Source organism: Dendrobates tinctorius, unplaced genomic scaffold, assembly GCF_039654945.1.
Source record: "Dendrobates tinctorius isolate UK_male_01 unplaced genomic scaffold, ASM3965494v1 ptg000032l, whole genome shotgun sequence".
NCBI lineage: Eukaryota > Metazoa > Chordata > Amphibia > Anura > Dendrobatidae > Dendrobates > Dendrobates tinctorius.
The window spans coordinates 18,492,306-18,518,141 of NW_027361700.1; the positions used below are offsets into that span (position 1 = coordinate 18,492,306).

The window sequence follows — 25,836 nt, forward strand, 5'->3', positions numbered from 1 at the left end:
ATTTGGCTGCAGCAATTAGAAGAGAGTCTGGCTTCACAAGTCTCGAGAGAAAAAATACTGACAGATATGTACCTTCTGCATGGGGCAGCAGCTTTTTTGGCGGACACCTCTGCTGACTCTATGAGGTTGACAGCTAGGGCGGCAGGATTATCAAACGCCGCCAGGCAAGCATTGTGGCTTAAGGGGCTGTCCAGGAGATCTGCAGTCTAAAGCTAAGCTGTGTTCTCTCCCATGCGATGGTCGGTTTTTATAAGGGAAAAACCTAGATGACATCCTAGAAAAGGCAAGTGACAGAAAGAAGGGCTTCCCCAGGTTTCCAGCAGATCAGAGGAGGCCGCCCTTTCGGAGAGGAAAATTCAACAGGGGCCGTCCCCTGGGGGATAGAAGGAGATGGGAGGATAAAAGGAGATGGGAGGATAAAAGGAGTCCGGATTTATGTTTTGGTGGAGCCACCTCCACTTCCAGGGGGGAGATTGGCGCTCTTTTCCCAGGCATGGGAAAACATCTCTTCCAATGCCTGGATCTTAAGCATCATAAGGGAAGGCCTGAATATTCCTTTTTCGCATCAGCCAAAAACAGCATTTGTCATTACCCCTTATCGGGAAGGCGATAGAAGAACAGTTGGCCTTAGAATCGGAAATCCTGAGCCTGCTACACAAGCAGGTTCTTTCCGAAGTCCCGAACAAACAGGAGAGATCAGGGTTCTACTCGCCCCTCTTCCTGATAAAAAAAAAACGGACCCATCATTCAGAGCAATCATAAACCTCAGAGGCCTCAATCAGTGGTTAAAAAAAAAATCAGACTTTCAAGATGGAGTCGGTAGCTACAGCCATAAAACTGCTGCATCAAGATTGTTTTATGGCTGTAGTCGATTTAAAGGATGCATACTATCACATCCCCATCCACCCAGGCTATCAAAAATACTTAAGAGTGGCCCTCTATATCCAGGGCATTCTCAGACATTTTCAATTCAGGGCCCTTCCATTCGGCATATTCATAGCCCCAAGAGTTTTACCAAAGTTGTAGTGGAAATGACAGCCTTCCTCCGAATTCACGACACGATCATAATACCCTATTTGGACGATTTCCTGATAGTGGGCAGCTCAGAAGACCACTGTACTGTACAGTTGAGATGAGTGACCGACACCCTACAGAAACTGGGGTGGATGGTAAATGTCAAAAAATTAAAGGTTACAGCCCCTAAAAAAAGCAGACTTTTATCCTGGATTCCGAGCAACAAGCCTGTCTACTACCAGAGGCCAAGATAGAGAAGGTGAGGAATGTGACCTTCCAGAGAATATGGGAAGCAAGATGTGCCACAGTCCGCGCTGCTGAATCCACAAAATCACCTGGGATGCAAGATGTAGTAACAAAGTACTGCTTTAAAGCAGTACTTTGTTACTACATCTTGCATCCCAGGTGATTTTGTGGATTCAGCAGCGCGGACTGTGGCACATCTTGCTTCCCATATTCTCTGGCAGTTTTTCCACTTTGGAGTGGTCGGTGGAGGTCCTGCAGCAGCTGATACTGTGTTATGTCTTCAAGCCAGTTGTGGGTCACACAACCGGAATAGGTGAGTGGAACTGCATTACACCACTCACATCGTAGTGTCACTAGTGATAGGGCACTATTGCACCTCTTGTTCCCCCACCCTTTTTGTAGGAATGTGACCTTGGCTGCCCTAGACCAACCCCACATGACCCTGAGGAACGCGATGTCCTTGCTAGGTACCCTGACGTTCTCTATCCTGGTGGTCAGGTGGGCACAATTCTACACCCGACAGCTTCAAGGGGAAATTCTAGCATCACAAAGATCGCTGAGAGGGCGTTTAGAAGGAAGACTGTAGCTTTCCTTAGAGGTCAGGAACTCTCAACTGGTGGTTAGACAGAACAAACTTGACATCAGGGATGCTATGGGACAAACCAGTGACCGAAATCATTCTGACATGCGAGGTCCTCAGGGTGGGGGGGCGCACCTAAGGGGTCATGCGACCCTGGGGGCCTCAAGAACGAGGCGCATCTTCCAACTTGAGAGAACTGTGGGCAGTGAGCAAAGCCCTAAGAGACTTTATTCCCCTCCTCAGTGGCTACAATGTCCGTATCATGTCGGACAACAAAGTAACAGTGGCATACATCAATCACTAGGGGGGGGGTACAAGATCACACTCCCTAATGAAGGCAGCCAGCGAAATTTTTCGGAGAACAGCACCTACTCTCTCTGACGGCATTGCATATAAAGGGGGTAGAGAATATAGAAGCCGATTTTCCTGAGCCGCAATATACTAAGGCAAGGGGAATGGGCTCTAAATCGGTCCATTTTTCAAAAGATAACACAGCTATGGGGGGAACCGGTGATAGACCTCTTCGCCAACAAAAACAACAGGCAAGTGGAGAGATTCTATTCATTAAACCCAAGGGAAAAGCCATGGGCGGTGGACTCATTGCAGATTCCGTGGGACTTCAGGCTAGCCTATGCGTTCCCCCCAAGAGGCTCTGATCCCAACAGTAGTGAGAAAAATCAGGAAGGATCAAGCCAGGGTGATCCAAATAGCCCCATTCTGGCCCAAAAGACCCTGGTTCTCTCTGTTTCGAATGATATCCATCTCAGATCCATGGATTCTGCCGGAAACCCCAGACCTGCTAACTCAGGGTCCAATATTCCACGCTCAGGTCAAGGGATTCCATCTGACGGCGTGGAATTTGAAAGGTCGCTTCTAATGGATAGAGTGTTCTCTCCCGGGTTGGTGGCCACCCTGCTAAAAATTAGGAAACCGGTAACGACAATATGTTTTTTTTCAAGCTCAAAATATGAAAAGCTGAAAAAGAACATATTGTTCGATACACGTTGCTGTGTCTTTCCGCTATGATGGGGCATGTCCGTTTATCCTTGTTCTTATGCATTGAATACATTTTTGAATATTTGGAAGCTGGAAACTTTTTCTTTATTGATTTACTCCACATGTGGCTTCATGAAATATCCGAGCTTCCACGCACCACTACTAGCCAAGAAAGCAGGTGAGCTGGTTACCTTTATTTTTTGCACAAGTCCTCTCATGCTCTGTAACCAACTGAAGCGGGGGAGAGGTGCCGCCCCTTAAATTTCAGTAGGTTCCTGTCCTGGTGGGGCGGATCCCTCTCTCAGGTGTGCTGTCATGAGTGCCGGAAAAACCGGCTACCGGTAAGTAACCATGGTGGTTTTCAAGCCAAGCTTAGCACTGTCCAGGTTGAAAACTATATCCCCCAGATATGGATTACGGCATGGGGCACAACGACGGACAGGTATGGTATATTGTTGCTTTTTTATTTTATATTTATTACAGGAGAACGAGGGCTTTGCATGGATTAGGTGTGTTTGTAAGTATGGTTTAATTAAGAATAATAAAGGAGTCTGTGTCTTTATTTCAAATAAAGGATTTTTTACTGGGTGTCTGTGTTTTCTTTACAATTTGACTGTGGGGTTAGTAATAGGGGCGTCTAATTGACACCTCTCCATTACTAACCTCGGGGCTTGATGCACCTTTTCTGGGGCGGCTGAGAGCTGATGTTTTTAGCCGGGGAGGGGGGGGGGCACTATCCATGGTCCCTTCTTTGGCTAGTGACATCAGCCCTCAGCTATCTGCATACAGTTGTGGCCAAAAGTATTGACACCCCTGCAATTCTGTCAGATAATACTCAGTTTCTTCCTGAAAATGATTGAAAACACAAATTCTTTGGTATTATTATCTTAATTTAATTTGTCTTAAATGAAAAAACACAAAAGAGAATGAAGCAAAAAGCAAAACATTGATCATTGCACACAAAACTCCAAAAATGGGCCAGACAAAAGTATTGGCACCCTCAGCCTAATACTTGGTTGCACAACCTTTAACCAAAATAACTGCGACCAACCGCTTCCGGTTACCATCAATGAGTTTCTTACAATGCTCTGCTGGAATTTTAGACCATTCTTCTTTGGCAAACTGCTCCAGGTCCCTGATATTTGAAGGGTGCCTTCTCCAAACTGCCATTTTTAGATCTCTCCACAGGTGTTCTATGGGATTCAGGTCTGGACTCATTGCTGGCCACCTTAGAAGACTCCAGTGCTTTCTCTCAAACCATTTTCTAGTGCTTTTTGAAGTGTGTTTTGGGTCATTGTCCTGCTGGAAGACCCATGACCTCTGAGGGAGACCCATCTTTCTCACACTGGGCCCTACATTATGCTGCAAAATTTGTTGGTAGTCTTCAGACTTCATAAAGCCATGCACACGGTCAAGCAGTCCAGTGCCAGAGGCAGCAAAGCAACCCCAAAACATCAGGGAACCTCCGCCATGTTTGACTGTAGGGACCGTGTTCTTTTCTTTGAATGCCTCTTTTTTTTCTCCTGTAAACTCTATATTGATGCCTTTGCCCAAAAAGCTCTACTTTTGTCTCATCTGACCAGAGAACATTCTTCCAAAACGTTTTAGGCTTTTTCAGGTAAGTTTTGGCAAATTCCAGCCTGGCTTTTTTATGTCTCAGGCTAAGAAGTGGGGTCTTCCTAGGTTTCCTACCATACAGTCCCTTTTCATTCAGATGCCGATGGATAGTACGGGTTGACACTGTTGCACCCTCGGACTGCAGGGCAGCTTGAACTTGTTTGGATGTTAGGCGAGGTTCTTTATCCAACATCCGCACAATCTTGCGTTGAAATCTCTTGTCAATTTTTCTTTTCCGTCCACATCTAGGGAGGTCAGCCACAGTGCCATGGGCTTTAAACTTCTTCATGACACTGCGCACAGTAGACACAGGAACATTCAGATCTTTGGAGATGGACTTGTAGCCTTGAGATTGTTCATGCTTCCTCACAAGTTGGTTTCTCAAGTCCTCAGACAGTTCTTTGGTCTTCTTTCTTTTCTCCATGCTCAATGTGGTACACACAAGGACACAGGACAGAGGTTGAGTCAACTTTAATCCATGTTAACTGGCTGCAAGTGTGATTTAATTATTGCCAACACCTGTTAGGTGCCACAGGGAAGTTACAGGTGCTGTTAATTACACAAATTAGAGAAGCATCACATGATTTTTCGAACAGTGCCAATACTTTTGTCCACCCTCTTTGTTTATGTTTGGTGTGGAATTATATCCAATTTGGCATTAGGACAATTCTTTGTGTTTTTTCATTTAAGACAAATTAAAAGAAGATAATAATACCAAAGAATTTGTGTTTGCAATCATTTTCAGGAAGAAACTGAGTATTATCTGACAGAATTGCAGGGGTGTCAATACTTTTGGCCACAACTGTAGCTAATGCTGGATAATAATTATAGGGAGACCCCATGCCATTTTTTTTTCTGTGAAATAATCATTTATTAAATACATGTCCAGAATTTTTCACACACAGTATACTAATTGTATTTGTCACTGACATGTATATAACTACCTATTGTATATGGTTTTTCTGTATGTAATCCATCTCTCCTATCCTGTCGGCTCCTGTAGTGATTTTACAGAAGTCGGCAAATGAATTACAGGCTATTCTTCTATATGTCCCTCTCTGCAATATATATATATATATATATATATATATATATATATATATATATATATATATATATATATATATATATATATATATATATATATATATATATATATATACGGTACAGACCAAAAGTTTGGACACACCTCATTCAAAGAGTTTTTCTTTATTTTCATGACTATGAAAATTGTAGATTCACTCTGAAGGCATCAAAACTATGAATTATCACATGTGGAATTATATAATTAACAAAAAGTGTGAAACAACTGAAAATATGTCTTCTATTCTAGGTTCTTCAAAGTAGCCACCTTTTGCTTTGATTACTGATTTGCACACTCTTGGCATTCTCTTGATGAGCTTCAAGAGGTAGTCACCGGAAATAGCCTTCCAACAGTCTTGAAGGAGTTTCCCAGGGATGCTTAGCACTTGGCCCTTTTGCCTTCACTCTGTGGTCCAGCTCACCCCAAACCATCTCGATTGGGTTCAGGTCTGGTGACTGTGGAGGCCAGGTCATATGGCGTAGCACCCCATCACTCTCCTTCTTGGTCAAATAGCCCTTACACAGCCTGGAGGTGTGTTTGAGGTCATTGTCCTGTTGAAAAATAAAAGATGGTCCAACTAAATGCAAACCGGATGTAATAGTATGCCGCTGCAAGATGCTGTGGTAGCCATGCTGGTTCAGTATGCTTTCAATTTTGAATAAATCCCCAACAGTGTCACCAGCAAAGCATCCCCACACCATCACACCTCCATGTTTCACGGTGGGAACCAGGCATGTAGAGTCCATCCGTTCACCATATCTGCGTCGCACAAAGACACTGGTTGGAACCAAAGATCTCAAATTTGGACTCATCAGAGCAAAGCACAGACTTCCACTGGTCTAATGTCCATTCCTTGTGTTCTTTAGCCCAAACGAGTCTCTTCTGCTTGTTGCCTGTCCTTTGCAGTTGTTTCCTAGCAGCTGTTTTACCATGAATGCCTGCTGCACAAAGTCTCCTCTTAACAGTTGTTGTAGAGATTTGTCTGCTGCTAGAACTCTGTGTGGCATTGACCTGGTCTCTAATCTGAGCTGCTGTTAACCTGCGATTTCTGAGGCTGGTGACTCGGATGAATTTATCCTCCGCAGCAGAGGTGACTCTTGGTCTTCCTTTCCTGGGGCGGGCCTCATGTGAGCCAGTTTCTTTTTAGCGCTTGATGGTGTTTGACACTGCATTTGGGGACACTTTCAAAGTTTTCCCAATTTTTCGGACTGACTGACCTCCATTTCTTAAAGTAATGATGGCCATTCGTTTTTCTTTACTCAGCTGCTTTTTTCTTGCCATAATACAAATTCTAACAGTCTATTCAGTAGGACTATCAGCTGTGTATCCACCAGACTTCTGTACAACACAACTGATGGTCCCAACCCCATTTATAAGGCAAGAAATCCCACTTATTAAACCTGACAGGGCACACCTGTGAAGTGAAAACCATTTCCCGTGACTACCTCTTGAAGCTCATCAAGAGAATGCCAAGAGTGTGCAAAGCAGTAATCAAAGCAAAAGGTGGCTACTTTGAAGAACCTAGAATAAAAGACATGCAGTATTCAGTTGTTTCACACTTGTTTGTTAATTATATATTCCACATGTGTTAATTCATAGTTTTGATGCCTTCAGAGTGAATCTACAATTTTCATAGTCATGAAAATAAAGAAAACTCTTTGAATGAGAAGGTGTGCCCAAACTTTTGGTCTTTACTGTATAGATAATATGTGTGTCACTGACATTCTATGTGTATATATCTATTCTATCTATTGTTTTCTAAGCTGTCAGTGTGATTTTACTGTAGCCGCATATGAACTGCCAGCTTTTCAAAGGACACCGGCACGTAATAATTGGTCAGCACTCGCATGGTGCGAGTGCTGTGCGATTTTTTTATTTTTTTTTTTCTTGCACCCATTGACTTGCATTGGCGAGTCTTGTCTGAGATTCACAGCAAATCGCATCATGCTGTAATTTTACTCTCAGTCCGATTTCAGCTGAGAAAAAAAAATCACAAATGAGATGTAACCCATTGAATAACATTGGTCCGAGTGCAATCCTATTTTTTTTTTATCAAATTGCACTCGTTCGTATTTCTTGCAAATGGGTATGAGCCCTGAAAATGATACCTTGGGTGATGAAATCCATCTTTTGGTTGTTGTTTAAACTTTATTTTCAGTTTTGAGTTAATGATATGCTCGTGCTCCGGGGCTGCCTGTGGGGGATCTTCATGCGATGCTCTGATTAGGTGTTCATAATGCAGACTGCTGACAGGTCACTCATCCGTCACTGACCTGCCCCCTAGTTTACATAATGAATACATGTACATACTGTAAGGTAGCGCTCACTGAGTGCATTGGGGAAAGCCCGCTTGGCAGCACTATAACATACAGGAAGATTCAATTTCCTTAAAAGTTCTCCTGGGTTTATTGCTCCATATCCCCAACAGCACAAACAGAGTAGTCAACCTTTAGGTCCTGCAACATAAAGCAATAATGTCCATAAACAGGGCTTTGCTCCCTCAGACCCTGTTAACACATAGGCCAGGGCAATGTCCGTTAAACACTCAGTTCCATAGGACATTACAGTCTCTTACTGACCGGGGTCAGTGCCACTCACGGTTGTCCGACCGTCCATTCTGGAGGTATCTCACAGACCTCGTTCCTTTGGTTCAGGAAAGCCAGCACTGCTTCCCCAGGCTGTGCGATATCCAGCAAGCAGGGTTGGCCTTGAACCACACACACAGGAGGCCTTCTACTTCCCAGGTCACAGACAACTTTGTAGTGTCCCACCTGGACACATGGGAGTCTGTGCACAATCCAGACTCCCAACACTCTCGTGCTAAACACACCTTCATTATGTAGGCTGTAACCCTACCCCCAGGTGAGGTATGGATCACATGGCTGGTCACCTGGTCATGACCTCACGGCAGGTCCTGAAAATACCTGCAGGTCCTGAAGGAAAACGGGTACAGCCAGCACCCTCACCCAAAGGTGAGGTAATATGGGTAGCCTGACCCTCCCATCTCTCATAGCTACCCGCAACTCGGACCCAGGTGCACTAACTGTTATATTAGTGCTCATGTGCACTAGTAATAAAACACTCCTGGTTGGATCTCAGGGAGCATCCATCCTGTGACATATGTCGGCCATTCACAATCCTGCCAGTTACTGTTTCTGCATCATCACAGAGAGAACACCTGTATGCATGACCTGGGGAGCCCACATAGCGCCCCCTAGCTGTCACAGGGGTCACTGCATAACAATATATTAAAAAAAAAAAAAACCTTCGGCAGGCAGGTGCCAGCCGTGGCACCTGCGCTGCAGCATAATTGCATGTTTAATGTGTTTAATAACTGCTTGATGTTTTCCTGTGGAGTATAACAAAAAAAAAAATCATTTCAAAATGGCGCACGCCGCGCAGTAGTAGCTATTGGTGTATACAGAGGTGATCTGATATCTGCTACTCGGCATGGCGCCGCCGGCACAATAGCAGCAATTGGATCACCTCTGTAAACACTGATAGCTGCTACTGCAAAAATTGATTTTTTTTTTTATACTCCTTAGCAAAACATCAAGCACATTCATTAACTGCACATTAAAAATGCGATTATGCGGATTATGAGTATCATGATTACATCAAACAAATTATATACACAGTATATATGCAATCATACTGGCACCTGCCTGCAAAATGTTTTGTTTTTTTTTTAAGTATGTACATGTATTCATTATGTAAACTAGGGAACAGGTCACTGAGGGATCAGTCTGCATTATGAATACCTAAGAAGAGCAACACATGAAGAAACCTTCACAGGCCGCCCCGCCGGATGGGCATATCATTAACTCAAAACTGAATATAAAGATTGAACAACAACCACAAGACGGATTTCATCAACCAAGGTATCATTTTATTAAGTATAACGGCGCCGACCTGACACTGTGTGTGGGTTGCTGTGCACAATCCTGCTGACAGGTTACCATTAAGAAAGATGTGCATAGGATATAAGGGAATTGCGAAGCGATCACAGAATAATTTGCTCTAGATCAGTAGTAATCTATTAAAGAAGTTTGCAGCGTTTCTATAATATTGCACTTACCATTGTCTCTGTACCTGATTGTAGAATCCTTGGAGAAACTTGGGTTGAAATTTGCCATGAGAGGCGCTACATACTGTGTTGCTGTTAGCATGCTGTGAAGGATATCACCCATAAAGATAAAACCTGAAAGTAATCCAGATATTGTTTAGAACTTAATACCCGATGTGTAAATAATTAAATTATTAAACAGTATTTAATTTCTTTTTACCTCCAGTAGCTATTGTGATGTGTCTCAATGGATGCCCATAAAAAGGGAAATCAAAGGAAAGAAGAACTCTCTGTGGACAAGTGAATAAAAAAAAAAATTGATAATATATAGATTTCAGATTGAAAATGAGTAACTATTAACAAAAGTAAACGTTTTATCCAACGATGCCTTTAGCTTTTTAAGGATATGTTCACACAGTTTTGCTGGGTTTTTTTTTTTCTCTAGGGAAAATGTAAATGTAATCAAAAGAAAAATGCAGTTGCAATCCCACATTAAAATGCACATTTTTGGTGCTTTTTTTGCTAAGCAACCTCATTGATCTCAGTGGGGTAAAATACAATAAAGAGTTCAAAATAAATGTCACAGAGTTTTAAAATATACGCTGCAAGACAAAAAAAATGCAAAGAAAATTTTAAAAATTCATTTATTTTGCTGCAAGAGTAACACGCTGCAGATTTTTATTTTAAGTTCAAAGAAAGGATGAGCAAAAAAAGCAACAAAAGTGATGTGAACACCGCTGTATGTCTACCACCCTGCCAATCACATTTAAGTTTAGATTCATCTGCATCTATCATCAGTCTTAGGCCTCATTCAGACATCCAATGTTCACATACAAGTGCTATCCGTGATTTTCACAGATAGCACTCCTACATCTATTGGGCAATTCACATGTCAGATTTTTTATCCTCTGTCCGAGTAGTCCGCGGAAAATATCAGAGACATGTACGATTTTGATTTGAGGGTCAGATCAAAATCAGCAATGCAAGTCAATGGGTCCATGAAATGATCTGAGTGCTGTCTGATTTTCAAAGACTGTCAGAATGGGGACATTTTTTTTTTAATTTCTCCACTTACAAGAAAATCGGATGACATTCGAACAACACTCTGATCAGAGTCTGATCAAGCTAATCAGTCTGATTTTCCCGTATGCGTAAAACATCGGATGTCTGAATGAGGCCTTAATTTTTCTATCCATGTCATATTCACAGGAATCCAAGAAGCCAAGATCTATGGTGTTGTCTGAAAGCGTCTTTTAATTATGTAGCTGTTCCTGTGTCTGATTTAGATGACCACCAATTTTTTTTGCAGGAAAATCACTGGTTCAGCAGCATATGTATTATCATTTTTTATACCTTGACCCAGAAGAGCCATAGTTATATTAATCATGGAAAAAGATTGAAACATGGCTATTTGGATCTTTTTATGTTGATTTTCTCATCTTAACCCCTTAGTGACCACCAATACGTCTTTTTACTGACCTCACATATCAGACAGCAGCTGTCGAACTGTACACTATAGCTGACACCTTGCTATATCAGCATTGATTGGTGTTGGCACCAACCATGGTTTTTTAACCCCTTAGATGCTGCTGTCAAAAGTGACGGCATCTAAATGCTTAACAGAATGTGAGGGCTCCCTCTTTAACCCCATCGGCATTCTGAGATTTTGATTGTGAGTTCCTGGTGTCCATGGCAATTCACGGCCAAGTAACGGCCTTAGACTCTATCGGCTATTGCGGCCTGTTCAAATGTTATACAAATTTAGGTGGTAAAAATAAAAATTTTTCTTCCTGTCACGCCATTTTGTATTAATTCCTGAAAAGCACCTGAAGTGTTAATAAACTACCAGACAGCAGTTTTGAATACCTTGAGGATTTTACTACATATAGGTTAGGTAAAGTCACTTCAAAACTGAATGGGTCCCTAAAAAAGTAAATTTTGTAAATTTCCTTGGAAAAAATGAAAAATTACTGCTACAGTTTTAACCCTTCTAGCATCCTAACAAAATAAAAGGATATTTTAAAAATGGTGCTGATGTAAAGCATACATGAGGTAAATGCTATTTAACAACTATTTTATGTGGTGTGACTATCTGGATTAGGTCGGGATCACACATGCTAGAAACTCGAACGAGTCTCGCATCTAAATACTTGGCACTGCCGCTGGCACTCAGGAGCGGAGCGTGCGGCTGCATGTATTTCTATTCACCCGCATGCTCCGCTCCCCAGTGCCGGGGGCAGTGCTGGGTATTAAGATGTGAAACTCATCCGAGTTTCTTGCATGTGTGATCCTGGCCTTAAAGGGATAATCAATCAAAGTGTTAGAATGTTTTGACACATTTCTGATATTTTTCTAAATACAGAAAATAGACAGAAATTTACTATTAGCATAAAGTACAATGTGTCACGAAAAAACATTCTCAAAATAAATGACATCTGTTGAAATGTTCTAAAATTATTACCACATAAAGTGACAATGGTCAGATTTCAAATATTTGGCCCGGTCAATAAGGGGTTAAGCTAATGCAGTCTGCTTAAAGAGGTTGTCCATTACTAGGACAACCCCTTCTCAATCTGAATGTTTGTTACTTTATAGTCTTCATGCACACAACCTTTTATCATTGTGTATGTGATGTTTTGAAAGGTTAACCACTTAGTGACAGAGCCGATTTGGTGACCAAGCCAATTTTTACAATTCTGACCACTTTAACTTTATGAGGTTATAGCTCGAGAACGCTTCTATGGATCCCACTGATTCTGAGATTGTTTTTTCATAACATATTGTACTTGTTAGCGGTAAAATTTCTTCGACATGACTTGCGTTTATTTATGGAAAAAAAAGGAAATTTGACAAAAATTTAGAAAATTTTGCAATTTTCAAACTTTTAATCTTTGTGCCCTTAACCCCTTAACTCCCAAGGGTGGTTTGCACGTTAATGACTGGGCCAATTTTTACAATTCTGACCACTGTCCCTTTGAGGTAATAACTCTGGAGCGCTTCCATGGATCCCGGTGATTCTGACATGATTTCTCGTAACATATTGTACTGAATGTGAGTGGTAAAATTTTGTTGCTATATCTTGCGCTTATTTGTGAAAAAAACAGAAAAACAGAAATTTGGCAAAAATTTAGAAAATTTAACATTTTTCCAACTTTGAATTTTTATGCCCTTAAATCACAGAGATATAGCACACAAAAAACTTAATAAATAACATTTATTCGGTCGTCCATGACAGCACCACCTGAGAGAGGGGATCCACCCCTTAGGAACAGGAAACCTACAGATACAAAAGGGTGGCACCTCTCCCACGCATCAGTTGGTTTCCTGTTCCTAGAGGACAGGACTCTCTACAGATCGTCCGTCATGGAGTCGTCGTTGAGTACCCAGGCCGGCTGACCGACTCAGGTAGCGAGGGGGTCTCCTACCTCGGTCAGTGCGGGGTCCCTGGAGGCGCCACGGTGGGGCCGGGTAGGTCACCACGGCAGTGGAAGGAGCAGGTGGAGCAGGGGTCCGGTGGATGCCGTCTCCAAAAACGCCAGCACCTGGTATGTATGCCCCGGTCCTGCTGCGCTTCCCCAGGCCCGGTCCTCCCGGTCAGTGCTGGCCCCTGGCGGGCTCATGGCGGCGTGCGCAGAGGGGCAGTGGGGCATTCCGGCCAGGAGGCGCTGCGCGGCTCCTTCGCGCGCGCTCCCGCAGGGCTCTGATGAGCGGCGGAAGTGACGCGGCGGAAGGGGCGGAGCGATAGCGCCAATACCGGAAGTCGGGTGCCGGCCGGCCTCCGGCGCGCGCCGCGGGTGCATGCCCGTCCGGGGGTCGCGCGGCGACCCGGGTAAGGCGAGGGGGGCCGGAGCATGGGGGAGGGAGTGCGGAAAGCCGGGTGGGTGGTGCTATGGCAGGATACCTGCTGACCCGGACACCAGGAGGCCATATAAGGCAGATGGGGATGCCGCTGGGGTGCTTCTGAAGGCCCCAGCAATGGATTCAACGGAAGCCCCCTTGGACCAGCAGGACGAGGCGCAGGAGCGCCCGCAAAAACAGGCCACGACAAAACCGCTTGCGAGTGGCCAGCAGAAAAAACAGAGACGAACTAGCGACCAGAGCCGCGAAAGTTCCTCCAGAAAGGACCCCCCCTGCCTCCCTCCGTGATCCGGTACCTGCTTCATCTGCATGGGTAAGAGATCTCCGTGAATGTACCCTGATGCAGTGTTCCCTTATGTTTTTTTTTCAGGGGAAGAAGGCTTCGGGAAAACAGAAGCACAGGGAATGTGCCCTCTGTAGTTCCCCCCTACCAGATGGCCACCCTAAAAAATTATGCCAACCATGCATTCGGCAAACGGTAGGGGTTAATAAAGACAGGGAGTCCAGGGGTAGATTGTCAGGCCCTTATACTCTCCCCCGTTTATGCAGGTAGCGGAAGAGACACCTGACTTCACTTCGAACCTGAGAGAGATGATCAGGGCAGAAATGAAAGTCTTACCTCAAAGAGAACCTTCTAGAAGAAGAGAGGCTAGTGGTTCAGGCTCGGAGACCTCAGTCGCCCCTGGGAAAGGCGATAATTCCTTGGACTCCTCGGCCTCCTCCTCGTCTTCCTCGGATGAAGACTCTAGCCGGTTCTGCTTCCCCTTAGACCAGATGGACAGATTAGTGAAAGCAATACGGTCCACCATGGGGGTAGCGGACAAAAAACGGGAACTCTCAGCACAGGACATAATGTTTGGGGGTCTAGACCCCAAAAAACGCAAAGCTTTTCCATTAAACGATAAGGTTCAGAACCTAATTGACAGAGAATGGAAGAGACCGGAAAAAAGGGGCTCCACATGCCACCAGCCTTTAAGCGGAGATACCCCTTTGATAACCCGGTAGTAAACAGATGGGATAAAGCCCCGAAACTAGACGCAGCAGTAGCCAAAGCATCTAAAAAATCTGCCATACCATTTGACGATATGGCCTCCTTGAAAGATCCGCTAGATAAAAAAGCGGATTCTTTTCTTAAAGGGACATGGGAGATGTCAGCAGGCGCGTTAAGACCAGCGGTAGCTGCCACCTGTACAGCCAGATCGATGATGGTCTGGCTAGATCAGCTGGATTCCGAGCTAAAAGACGGAGCTTCAAGATCATCTATTCGGAAAAGTTTGCCGATCATTCAGAATGCCGCGGCGTTTTTAGCCGATGCTTCTGCAGACTCTGCAAGAATGGCGGCTAAAGCCGCGGGTCTATCTAATGCAGCGCGAAGAGCGCTCTGGTTAAAATGTTGGCCAGGAGATATTCAAGCCCGGTCCCATCTCTGTTCCTTTCCCTGCGAGGGGGAGTACCTATTCGGCCCTGTCTTGGACGAATTGTTAGAGAAAGCTGGAGATGACAAAAAGAAATTTCCCAGTCTCCCGAACCCCTCGTACAGACATCCTTTTACCAGAAAAGGTTTTTTCCGGAGAAGGCTGTCCAGAGATCAGGGCAGATGGGAGGAGAAAAAAAGGAAAGGTACAGGATTCATGTTTGGAGGGGGGCGCCAGGAAGGTCCAGCTCGAGATACGAAAAAGCCGCCCCAATGACTAGTTACCCCGGTAGGAGGGAGACTAGCTGCCTTCTACCCATCCTGGTCTCTGATCTCTAATAGCAGCTGGATATTGGGGATAATAGCCGTGGGACTACGACTAGAGTTTTCTAGGGTTCCCCTTGATCAATTTAAAATCACCCCACTCAGGTCGTCTGCTTCAGAACAAGCTGCCCTGGAGGCCGAGGTTCATGACCTGTGCGCCAAAAAAGTCCTGATAGAGGTTCCAGAGGAAGAATGGGGGAAGGGATTCTACTCCCCTCTGTTCCTGGTCCGCAAACCAGACAGCTCCTTTAGGACAATAATAAACCTTAAGGCCCTCAACAAGTTTTTGGTCATACGTCCTTTTAAAATGGAAACAATTAAATCTGCAATAAAATTGCTGTTCCAAAACTGCTTTATGGTGGTGTTAGATCTGAAAGACGCATACTACCTTATACCCATCCATGCAGGCCATCAGCGGTTTCTCAGAGTGGCGGTTCAGTTGGATGGGTCAATTCGACATTTCCAATATGCGGCCCTCCCTTTTGGAGTGGCAGTCGCTCCCCGAGTGTTTACTAAAGTAATAGCGGAGGTCATGGCCCATCTACGTGAATCGAACATTCTGGTGATCCCCTACCTGGACGATTTTCTTATTGTAGGTAAAACGGCGAATCATTGTTTACAACAGCTACAAAAGGCAATGTCCGCCCTAGAACGGTTAGGATGGTTGCTGAACGTCAAAAAGTCTCGGTTGCAACCAACAATTCTTGGGCCTAACCCTGGATTCTGAAAAACAGGAATGCCGTCTGCCTCCGGAGAAGCTTGTTCGCCTCCATTATCAGATCCTGAACGCCTCCAATAACCCCACCATGTCCCTCAGGAAAGCCATGTCCCTTCTAGGCTCTCTTTCGGCCTGTATCCCGGCAGTCCAGTGGGCCCAGTTTCACGCAAGGAAACTACAGAGCGAAGTCTTATTACATCAAAAGGTCCTTGGGGGTTACTTGGAGGGTCAGCTAACCTTGTCCCGTAACACAAGGGAGTCCCTAGAGTGGTGGTTAGACAAGGATAACTTGTCTAAAGGGGTGCCCTGGGAGTATAACGTAACCCGCATAGTCACCACGGATGCTAGTCCTTACGGTTGGGGAGCTCATATGGGTGAAATATTAGTCCAGGACCAATGGCAACATGATCAGTTAGGAATGTCATCTAACCTAAAAGAATTGACAGCAGTAGAACAGGCGGCTAAAAAGCTCCTTGTGTATCTACAGGGCCATCACGTGCGGGTGTTCTCCGACAATCAGGTCGCCGTGGCATATATCAATCACCAAGGCGGGACCCGTTCCAGACCCCTGATGATTGTAGCAGAGCGGTTGTTCCATCTAGCAGAACAATACTTTCTATCTTTAACAGCGTTGCATATAAAAGGAAGAGACAACATCACGGCAGACTTTTTAAGCCGCAATCCGCTAAAGCAAGGGGAATGGTCCCTAAACTCCTCCATATTCAATCTGATTGTTCAAAAGTGGGGATATCCAGAGGTAGACCTCTTCGCCACCAGAGACAACAGGCAATTGAAACAATTCTGCTCCCTAAATCCCAGAGAGAATCCTCTGGCGGTAGATGCCTTCCTGATAAAGTGGGACTTCAAAATAGCCTACGCCTTCCCTCCCCTATCTCTTCTACCCCTGGTGATGAGGAAAATCAGGAAAGACAGAGCGAGGGTTATAGTCATCGCTCCATTTTGGCCCAGGAGAGCATGGTTCTCATGCCTCAGGACCATGTCGGTGTCCGATCCTTGGGTTCTGCCGGACATCCCGGATCTCCTGTCCCAGGGCCCAGTCTTCCATCCTCAGGTGGCTGGCCTTCATCTGACGGCGTGGAGTTTGAACGGTCATTATTAGAAGAGAAGGGCTTCTCCACAGTCCTAATTAACACCCTACTTAAGAGTAGAAAAATCATTACCACAAAAATTTATGTCAGAATTTGGAAGAAATTCCTTCAAAACTCAGGAGTAGTCGCTGGGGATTCAGCGCCTATAATGCAGATATTAGAGTTCCTACAAAAAGGTCTGGACATGGGGCTCTCTACCAGTACCCTTAAAGTACAAGTGTCAGCCTTGGGGGCTCTGTTTAGCTGTAACATCGCTGGTAATTATTGGGTAAGCCGGTTCATTAAGGCGGCAGGTAGATCCAGGCCAATAATGAAGGATAGGTTCATGCCGTGGGACTTGAACCTAGTCCTCACTGCTATGACAGAGACCCCATTCGAACCTATCTCGTCGGCTTCCCTAAAAAACCTGTCCCTCAAGGTAGCCTTCCTGGTAGCTCTAACATCAGCCCGCAGAATAAGCGATATCCAGGCTTTATCTAGGTGTCCTCCTTATTTACAGTTCAAAGAGGATAGGGTAATACTTAGACCTGACCCAGCGTACTTGCCGAAGGTAGTGTCTAGTTTCCATAGGACACAGGAAATAGTTCTTCCATCCTTCCTACCTAATCCAACTAACGAGAAAGAAAAGAAACTACACACCCTGGATGTCAGGAGAGGCCTCATAGAATATCTGTCAGTCACCGATCCCTGGAAGAAAGATAATGCCCTATTTATCTCTCATCAAGGCCCCAGAAAAGGTTGTAGAGCATCACTAGCTAGATGGATTAGAGAGGCGATTTCAATAGCATACACCTCAAAGGGCAGGTCGCCACCCGGGAAGCTGAGGGCGCATTCCACCAGAGCCATGGCAACCTCATGGGCCGAAAGATCAGAAGTCTCCATTGACCAGATTTGTAAGGCGGCTACTTGGTCCTCTCCGAGCACCTTTTATAGTCATTATAGGCTAGACCTGGGTGCTTCCACAGACCTCTCTTTTGGTATAAGGGTGCTGCAGGCTGTAGTCCCTCCCTAAAGCTGATATTACTCTCTGTAAATCTCTCAGGTGGTGCTGTCATGGACGACCGAATAAAGTCTTAGTTACTCACAGGTTAACGGTATTTTTCGGAGTCCATGACAGCACCCGTATATTCCCTCCCTTATAGTTTGATTGGGGTGTGCACGTCTATTTCTTGTATATGCTCACTGGTGGTAAAAGTTTATAATTGTAAAGAATACTGTACATAAATCATGCATTAACCTTGGAAGTCCTCTTGTGCTCTGTAATCCAACTGATGCGTGGGAGAGGTGCCACCCTTTTGTATCTGTAGGTTTCCTGTTCCTAAGGGGTGGATCCCCTCTCTCAGGTGGTGCTGTCATGGACTCCGAAAAATACCGTTAACCGGTGAGTAACTAAGACTTTCCCACATGTTTACTTTACATCAGCACAATTTTGGAACCAAATTTTTTTTTTTGTTAGGAAGTTAGAAATTTTAAAAGTTGCGTTATATAAAGAAGAACAAAAGGGATGGCACTCACCGTTCTGAAGTAGTCAATTTATTATAGGATAAAAAATCATAGTCTCGGGAGAGATGTCTGAACTGTTAAAAGTTGATCAGCGATTTTTCATTTTTACAACACCATTTTTTTTTAGGGCCAACATCACATTTTATATCACTTTGTGGGGTGAGAACTTTGAACCCCCATGGGCTTCACAGACGTTTATAACGTATAGCCGTACAATTAAAAAATAATTTTTTCCAAAAAAATGATCTTTTCACCCCCAATTTTTATTTTCCAAACAGAAACAGGACCCCAAAACTTATTGTGCAATTTGTCCAGAGTACGCTAATACCCCATATGTGGGGGTAAACCACTGTTTGGGCGCATGGCAGTGCTTGGAAGGGAATGTGCGCCGTTAGACCTTTTCAACGCAGAATTGGCTTGACGCCATATCGCATTTGGAAACCCCCCACAAATGACCCCCCAAGGAACTTATCTAGATATGTGGTGAGCACTTTGAACCCCCAAGTGCTTCACAGATGTTTATAACGCCTGGGCATGAATATAAAAAATCATATTTTTTCTGCAAACATGATCTTTTAGTCCCCAATTTTTTTTATTTTCCCAAGGGTAACATGAGAAATTGGACCATAAAAGTTGTTGTGCAATTTGTCCTAAGTAGGCTGATACTCCATATGTGGGAGAAAACTATTGTATGGGCACACGTTGGGGCTCGGAAGGGAAGTAGTGACGTTTTGGAATGCAGACTTTAATGGAATTGTCTGCAGGTGTCATGTCGCATTTGGAGAGCCCCTGATGTGCCTAAACTATGGAAACCCCCCACAAGTGACCCCATTTTGGAAACTAGACCCCCCCAAAGGAACTTATCTAGATGTATGGCGAGCACTTTGAACCACCAAGTGCTTTGTAGAAGTTTATAACGTAGAGCCATAAAAATAAAAAATATTTTTTTCCACAAAAATATTTTTGCCCCCAATTTTTTATTTTTCCAAGGGTAACAGGAGAAATTGGACCCTAAAGGTTTTTTGTGCAATTTGTCCTGAGTAGGCTGATACCCCATATGTGGGGGTAAACCACTGTTTGGGCGCATGGCAGAGCTTGGAAGGGAAGGAGCACCGTTTGACTTTTTCAATGCAGAATTGGCTGGAATTGAGATCAGATGCCATGTTGCGTTTCGAGAGCCCATGATGTGCCTAAACAGTGGAAACCCCCCAATTCTAACTCCAACCCTAACCCCAACCCACGTCTAACCCTAATGGGAAAATGGAAATAAAGACATTTTTTTTTAATTTTATTATTTTTCCCTAACTAAGGGGGTGATAAAGGGGGGTTTGATTTACTATTTATGGCGGGTTTATGTTTGGCAGCTGTCACACGCTAAAAGATGCTTTTTATTGTAAAAATAGTTTTTGCATCACCACATTTTGAGAGCTATAATTTTTTGATATTTTGACCCACAGATTCATGTGAGGTCTTATTTTTTGCGGGACGAGTTGACGTTTTTATTGGTGCCATGTTCGGGCACGTGACCTTTTTTTTATCGCTTTTTATTCTGATTTTTGGGACGCAGAATGAACAAGAACCAGCATTTCATGAATTTCTTTGGGGGGTGGCGTTTACACCATTCCGCGTGTAGTAAAACTGATAAAGGGGTTTTATTCTTCAGGTCAGTACGATTACAGTGATACCTCATTTATATCATTTTTTTGGCGCTTTATATAAAATTGTTTTTATTGAAAACAATAATTATTTTTGCATCACTTTTTTCTGCAAGCTATCACTTTTTTATTTTTTGCTGATGACGCTGTATGGCAGCTCATTTTTTGTGGGACAAGATTGTTTTCAGCGGTACCATGTTTATTTATATACGTCTTTTTGATCGCGCGTTATTGCACTTTTTCGTTCGGCGTTATGATAAAGCATTGTTTTTTGCTTTTCTTTTTTGAAGGGGTCACTAAAGGGGTTAACTAGTGGGACAGTTTTATAGGGCATATTGTTACGGACGCGGCAATACTAAATATGTGTATTTTTATTGTTTTTTTTATTTACAAAAAAATAATTTATTAAGGGAATTTTTTTTTACATTTATTTAGGAATTTTTTTTATTTTTACACGTGATTTTTTTTTTAACTTTTTTACATTGTCCCAAGGGGGGACATTACAATAAAGTGTCAGATCGCTGATCTGACACTTTGCCACTTTGCACAGCACTGTGTCAGATCAGCGATCTGGCAGGTGCTGCACAGGCTTTCTCAGTGCCTGCTCTCAGCAGGCACTGAGGAAGCCTCATCCCTGCAGGACCCCGAAGGCCCCCGCAGCCATATTGGATCCGGGGGCCTGCAGGGAGGAGACCATCGCGCTGCTTCGAGGGTCATAGGGATTCTTCCCTATGCCCCCGGTACACTGCAATAATGTTTGATCGCAGTGTGCCAGGGGTTAATGTGCCAGGGGCGGTCCATGACCGCTCCTGACACATAGTGCCGGGTGTCAGCTGTGATAATCAGCTGACACCCAGACGCAATCAGCGGCGCTCCCCCCGTGAGCGCCGCTGATCGCGTGTGACGTACTATTCCAAAATACAAGGTGCAATTATGGGCGCACCCAGCTGTGCACAATTGCAACATCAATGATATGGCCAGGTGCCGCAGCAGTGGAATAATAACAATAGGAAAAAAAAAAAAAAAGGAGAGAAAGCACCACTGCACAAAAGCGCACACTGCACCAATTATAATTAAGACTGAAATAAGTAATTTTTATTGATACAAAAGAGTTATACACAATAAAAACATGATAAAATCACAAAACTATGGCTTCCATAGTACCCATAATACATATCAACACGTAAATATCATACATATAAGCACATATAATGTGAGCATATGATCCAGCAACACTCTGGCACTATAGCAGTATCCCTACCTATTCCTATGCTCATGAGGACTATATAACCCTAGACAAAGCCCAGCCCATAGATGAATTGGAGCAACCACACACAAAAATCAATGTTATATAATTTTCATACCAGGACCCTAATAAGCCCAGATAGCAAGAAAGGGGGGAAAAAGTTAAACCCTCCACATATCAGTGGTGCCAAAACACATAGTATCAAAAACTGTCATAAAAACGTACTATTCCGTCCATGGGATTTAAGTCCCAGGTCACATGGACGGAATAGTACGTTCAATGTAAGGAAGGGGTTAAATCAGAGTTATATCACACAAAATAGTTAATAAATAACATTTCCCACCTGTCTACTTTACATCAGTACAAATTTGGAAACATAATTTTTTTTGTTAGTACATTATAAGGGTTAAATGTTGACCAACGATTTCTCATTTTTCCAACAAAATTTACAAAGCCATTTTTTTTAGGGACCACCTCACATTTGAAGTGAGTTTAGGGGGTGAATATGTCAGAAAATACCCAAAAGTGACACCACTCTAAAAACGTCACCCCTCAAGGTACGCAAAACCACATTCAACATGTTTATTAACCTTTCAGGTGCTTCACGGAACTAAAGCAGTGTGGAAGGAAACAATGAACATTGTACTTTTTTCACAAAAAAATTACATTGGAACCCAACTTTTTTTTATTTTCACAAGGGTATCAGGAGAAAATGTACCACAAAATTTGTTGGGCAATTGCTCCTGAGTATGCCGATACCCCATATGTGGGGGAAAGCCAACGTATGGGCGCATTGCAGGGCCCAGAAGGGAGGGAGCACCGTTTGACTTTTTGAACGCAAAATTGGCTGGAATCAAAGGTGGTTACCATGTCGCTTTTGGAAACCCCCTGATGTACCTAAACAATGGAAACCCCCCAATTCTAACTCCAACGCTAACCCCAACACACCCCTAATCCCAACCCTAACCACAACCCAAACCCCAACACCACAATCTTAACCCCAACACAGCCCTAACCCCAAAACAACACTAACCCTAGCTATAACCCTAGCCTAAGCCTAACCCTCAACTATAACACCAACCATAGCCCTAGCTATAATCCCAACCATAACCCTTTCTCTAACCCTAATGGAAAAATTAGATAGCCGAGACTCCTGAGAATTTCTGACGCTGGGGAGGGCTATAACCTTATTTCTCAGTGCAGTTAAAAAGTGGCGCTGAGGACTAAGTATCCTTAATTGCCGCCGATAAACGGCGTATCGACGGTCTTTACACGGTTAAAACACTTATATTCTCCTCCCATGCCGGTGCAGTTCCAGTGGCATCAGCACTCGTGTTCCCAGGGCACATGTGCGGTTATTATGTCATGTGAGTCAAATCAGCTCTGGTGTCACTGTCCTCGTCTTTGGACGTATACGTAATCAAGTGGGAAGGAGAACTCCGGCTGGCTGCTCACCTCCTCTGGATTACTTATGCGTCCAAAAGAGGAGACAGTGAAGCCAGTGCTGATCAGATGCAAAGAATGGAAGAGAGGTGCCAACACCACTTTAATGGCGGTGGCACAGCAGGTATGTAAAGATGTTTTTATTTTAACAGGGGCAAACATTCAGATTGAGAAGGGGTTGTCTTAGTAGTGGACAAAGAAACATCACAAATACAGTGATAAAAGGTTGTGAGTGCATGGAGACTATAAGGTGACACATTATTCCTGCTGCTTCTTGCTTTTCACTACAAAGCTGTGAACCTGTGTGTGCTTTGCGGGAAATTACTTTCTTCCCCAGAAGCGAAATGGCTTAAAATGTGGAACTGTAGACATACGGTAATGGTATGTGCACACGTTGCAGATTTTGATGCAGATCCGCAGCATTTATGGAGACGCGGAACTGCATCAAATCCGCAGTATAATGCACAACCAATGTTAGTCAATGGGAAATTCAGAATTGGTGTGCACATGCTACAGAAAAATATGTGCGGATTTGCACTGTTTTGTTTTCCACAGCGTGTCAATTCTTTTTGCTGATCTGCAGTGTTTCTGCACCCATTGACTTCCATTGAGTCAGTCAAAACCGAAGGTGTAAAAAGGTTTGCGGTTTTGCTGCGGAGATGCGTGCGAAAAATGCTGCAGAACGGGAGGAGGAAGAGTGTGTGGGCAGAGACTGTGTGTGCGGGTCTGTCTGCGGGTGTCTGTGTGTGCGGGGGTCTGCGGCTGTGTGTATGTGTGCACGTGCGCAGGTCTGTGTGTAGGCAGGCATCGTCCGATGAGACTACTAGACCCATCCGTCTATGTCTGCTACAGTGACAGCATTAGCCGATGATGGGATAGTAGTCCCATCATCCGGCTACTGTGTTGAATAGTAAAAATAAAAAAAACACATACACACATAGAGTACGCATAATCACCATACAGCTAATCCCCAACGCCCTCAGTCACCTGCAAAAAAAAAAATAATAAGCCAACACAAATACTCTCTGTTCTGATGTAATCCATTTAATAGCGATTGTCCCATGGCGATCTCCCGTGTAGAGCGGTCACATCAGGAGATGTGACCGCTCTACAGGGGTATCGGTGTACAGTGACCCGAGATAATCCTTCCACAGTGGATCACTCCTCTGCCTAGAGGTCACTGGAGTTCATCCTGTCACTTGCGGCACCGCTGCATGAGAAAATTCTCACACAGCAGTAGTGCCGTAAAGTGAGAGCACGAACTCTGATGAAGTACACTGCGGGAGTATTATCTCCGGTCAGTGTGTCATCGGAGCCCCTGTAGAGCAGTACATCTCCTGATGTGACAGCTCTACACGCGAGATCGTCGTGGGACACTCGTTATTGGATTACGTCGGAACAGGGAGTATTTGTGTTTTTATTATTTTATTTTTTTTGCAGGTGATCTAGGGCATCGCAGGAATTAGGCTTATAATAAATATGCAAACTATGTTGTGTTATATTTCATTAAAATACTTTATTCTGGCTGTCTTTATTTAAACCCTTAACAAATATAGGATTAGTAATGGATAGGTGTCTTATTACAAGCCGGGCTTGATGTTACCTCACACTACAATACAAAGATGACGTCAACCCCACAATTATTACCCCATATGCCACCGTTACAGGTCAGTGCGAAGAGAGGCTAAGTGCCGGAATTGGTGGATGGAGTTGTTGCACGATGTATTAATTGATAAAATCATGTATAAATTGCACATTGTACTGTAACTATGAATAATTATGGATTGTTAAGTAACTTGTATTTATACTCGCCTGTGAGTGAGACTCACTGCTTGAGAAAGGCTCAGTAAGAGCCAAAACGTCACCATGCTATGTGGGTCTAATTAAAGTCCACTTTTTTCACTTTTGAAATTATGGAGTGCTGCCTCCTTTTTTGTTTTTATCTATAGATCTATCTATCTATAGATCTATAGCTACAGTGAGGCAAAAAAGTATTTAGTCAGTCAGCAATAGTGCAAGTTCCACCACTTAAAAAGATGAGGTGTCTGTAATTTACATCATAGGTAGACCTCAACTATGGGAGACAAACTGAGAAAAAAAAATCCAGAAAATCACATTGTCTGTTTTTTTTTTCCTTTTATTTGCATATTATGGTGGAAAATAAGTATTTGGTCAGAAACAAGCAATCAAGATTTCTGGCTCTCACAGACCTGTAACTTCTTCTTTAAGAGTCTCCTATTTCCTCCACTCATTACCTGTAGTAATGGCACCTGTTTAAACTTGTTATCAGTATAAAAAGACACCTGTGCACACCCTCAAACAGTCTGACTCCAAACTCCACTATGGTGAAGACCAAAGAGCTGTCAAAGGACACCAGAAACAAAATTGTAGCCCTGCACCAGGCTGGGAAGACTGAATCTGCAATAGCCAACCAGCTTGGAGTGAAGAAATCAACTGTGGGAGCAATAATTAGAAAATGGAAGACATACAAGACCACTGATAATCTCCCTCGATCTGGTGCTCCACGCAAAATCCCACCCCGTGGGGTCAGAATGATCACAAGAACGGTGAGCAAAAATCCCAGAACCACGCGGGGGGACCTAGTGAATGAACTGCAGAGAGCTGGGACCAATGTAACAAGGCCTACCATAAGTAACACACTACGCCACCATGGACTCAGATCCTGCAGTGCCAGACGTGTCCCACTGCTTAAGCCTGTACATGTCCGGGCCCGTCTGAAGTTTGCTAGAGAGCATTTGGATGATCCAGAGGAGTTTTGGGAGAATGTCCTATGGTCTGATGAAACCAAACTGGAACTGTTTGGTAGAAACACAACTTGTCGTGTTTGGAGGAAAAAGAATACTGAGTTGCATCCATCAAACACCATACCTACTGTAAAGCATGGTGGTGGAAACATCATGCTTTGGGGCTGTTTCTCTGCAAAGGGGCCAGGACGACTGATC

The 25,836-nt window shown here is 43.9% G+C and overlaps 1 protein-coding gene across 4 annotated transcripts in view; it reads right to left on the bottom strand.

Moving 5' to 3' along the window:
* PLXDC1 (plexin domain containing 1) overlaps positions 1 to 25,836 on the bottom strand; it is a 167,582-nt gene that overhangs the window by 66,986 nt on the left and 74,760 nt on the right. For all 4 annotated transcript variants that reach the window (XM_073572525.1, XM_073572524.1, XM_073572523.1 and 1 more), the window contains 2 exons: positions 9,824 to 9,893; positions 9,616 to 9,738 (listed from right to left, as the gene is read on the bottom strand). In XM_073572525.1, coding sequence (XP_073428626.1) covers positions 9,616 to 9,738; positions 9,824 to 9,893 — 193 coding nt within the window. The remainder of the gene's footprint in view (positions 1 to 9,615; positions 9,739 to 9,823; positions 9,894 to 25,836) is intronic.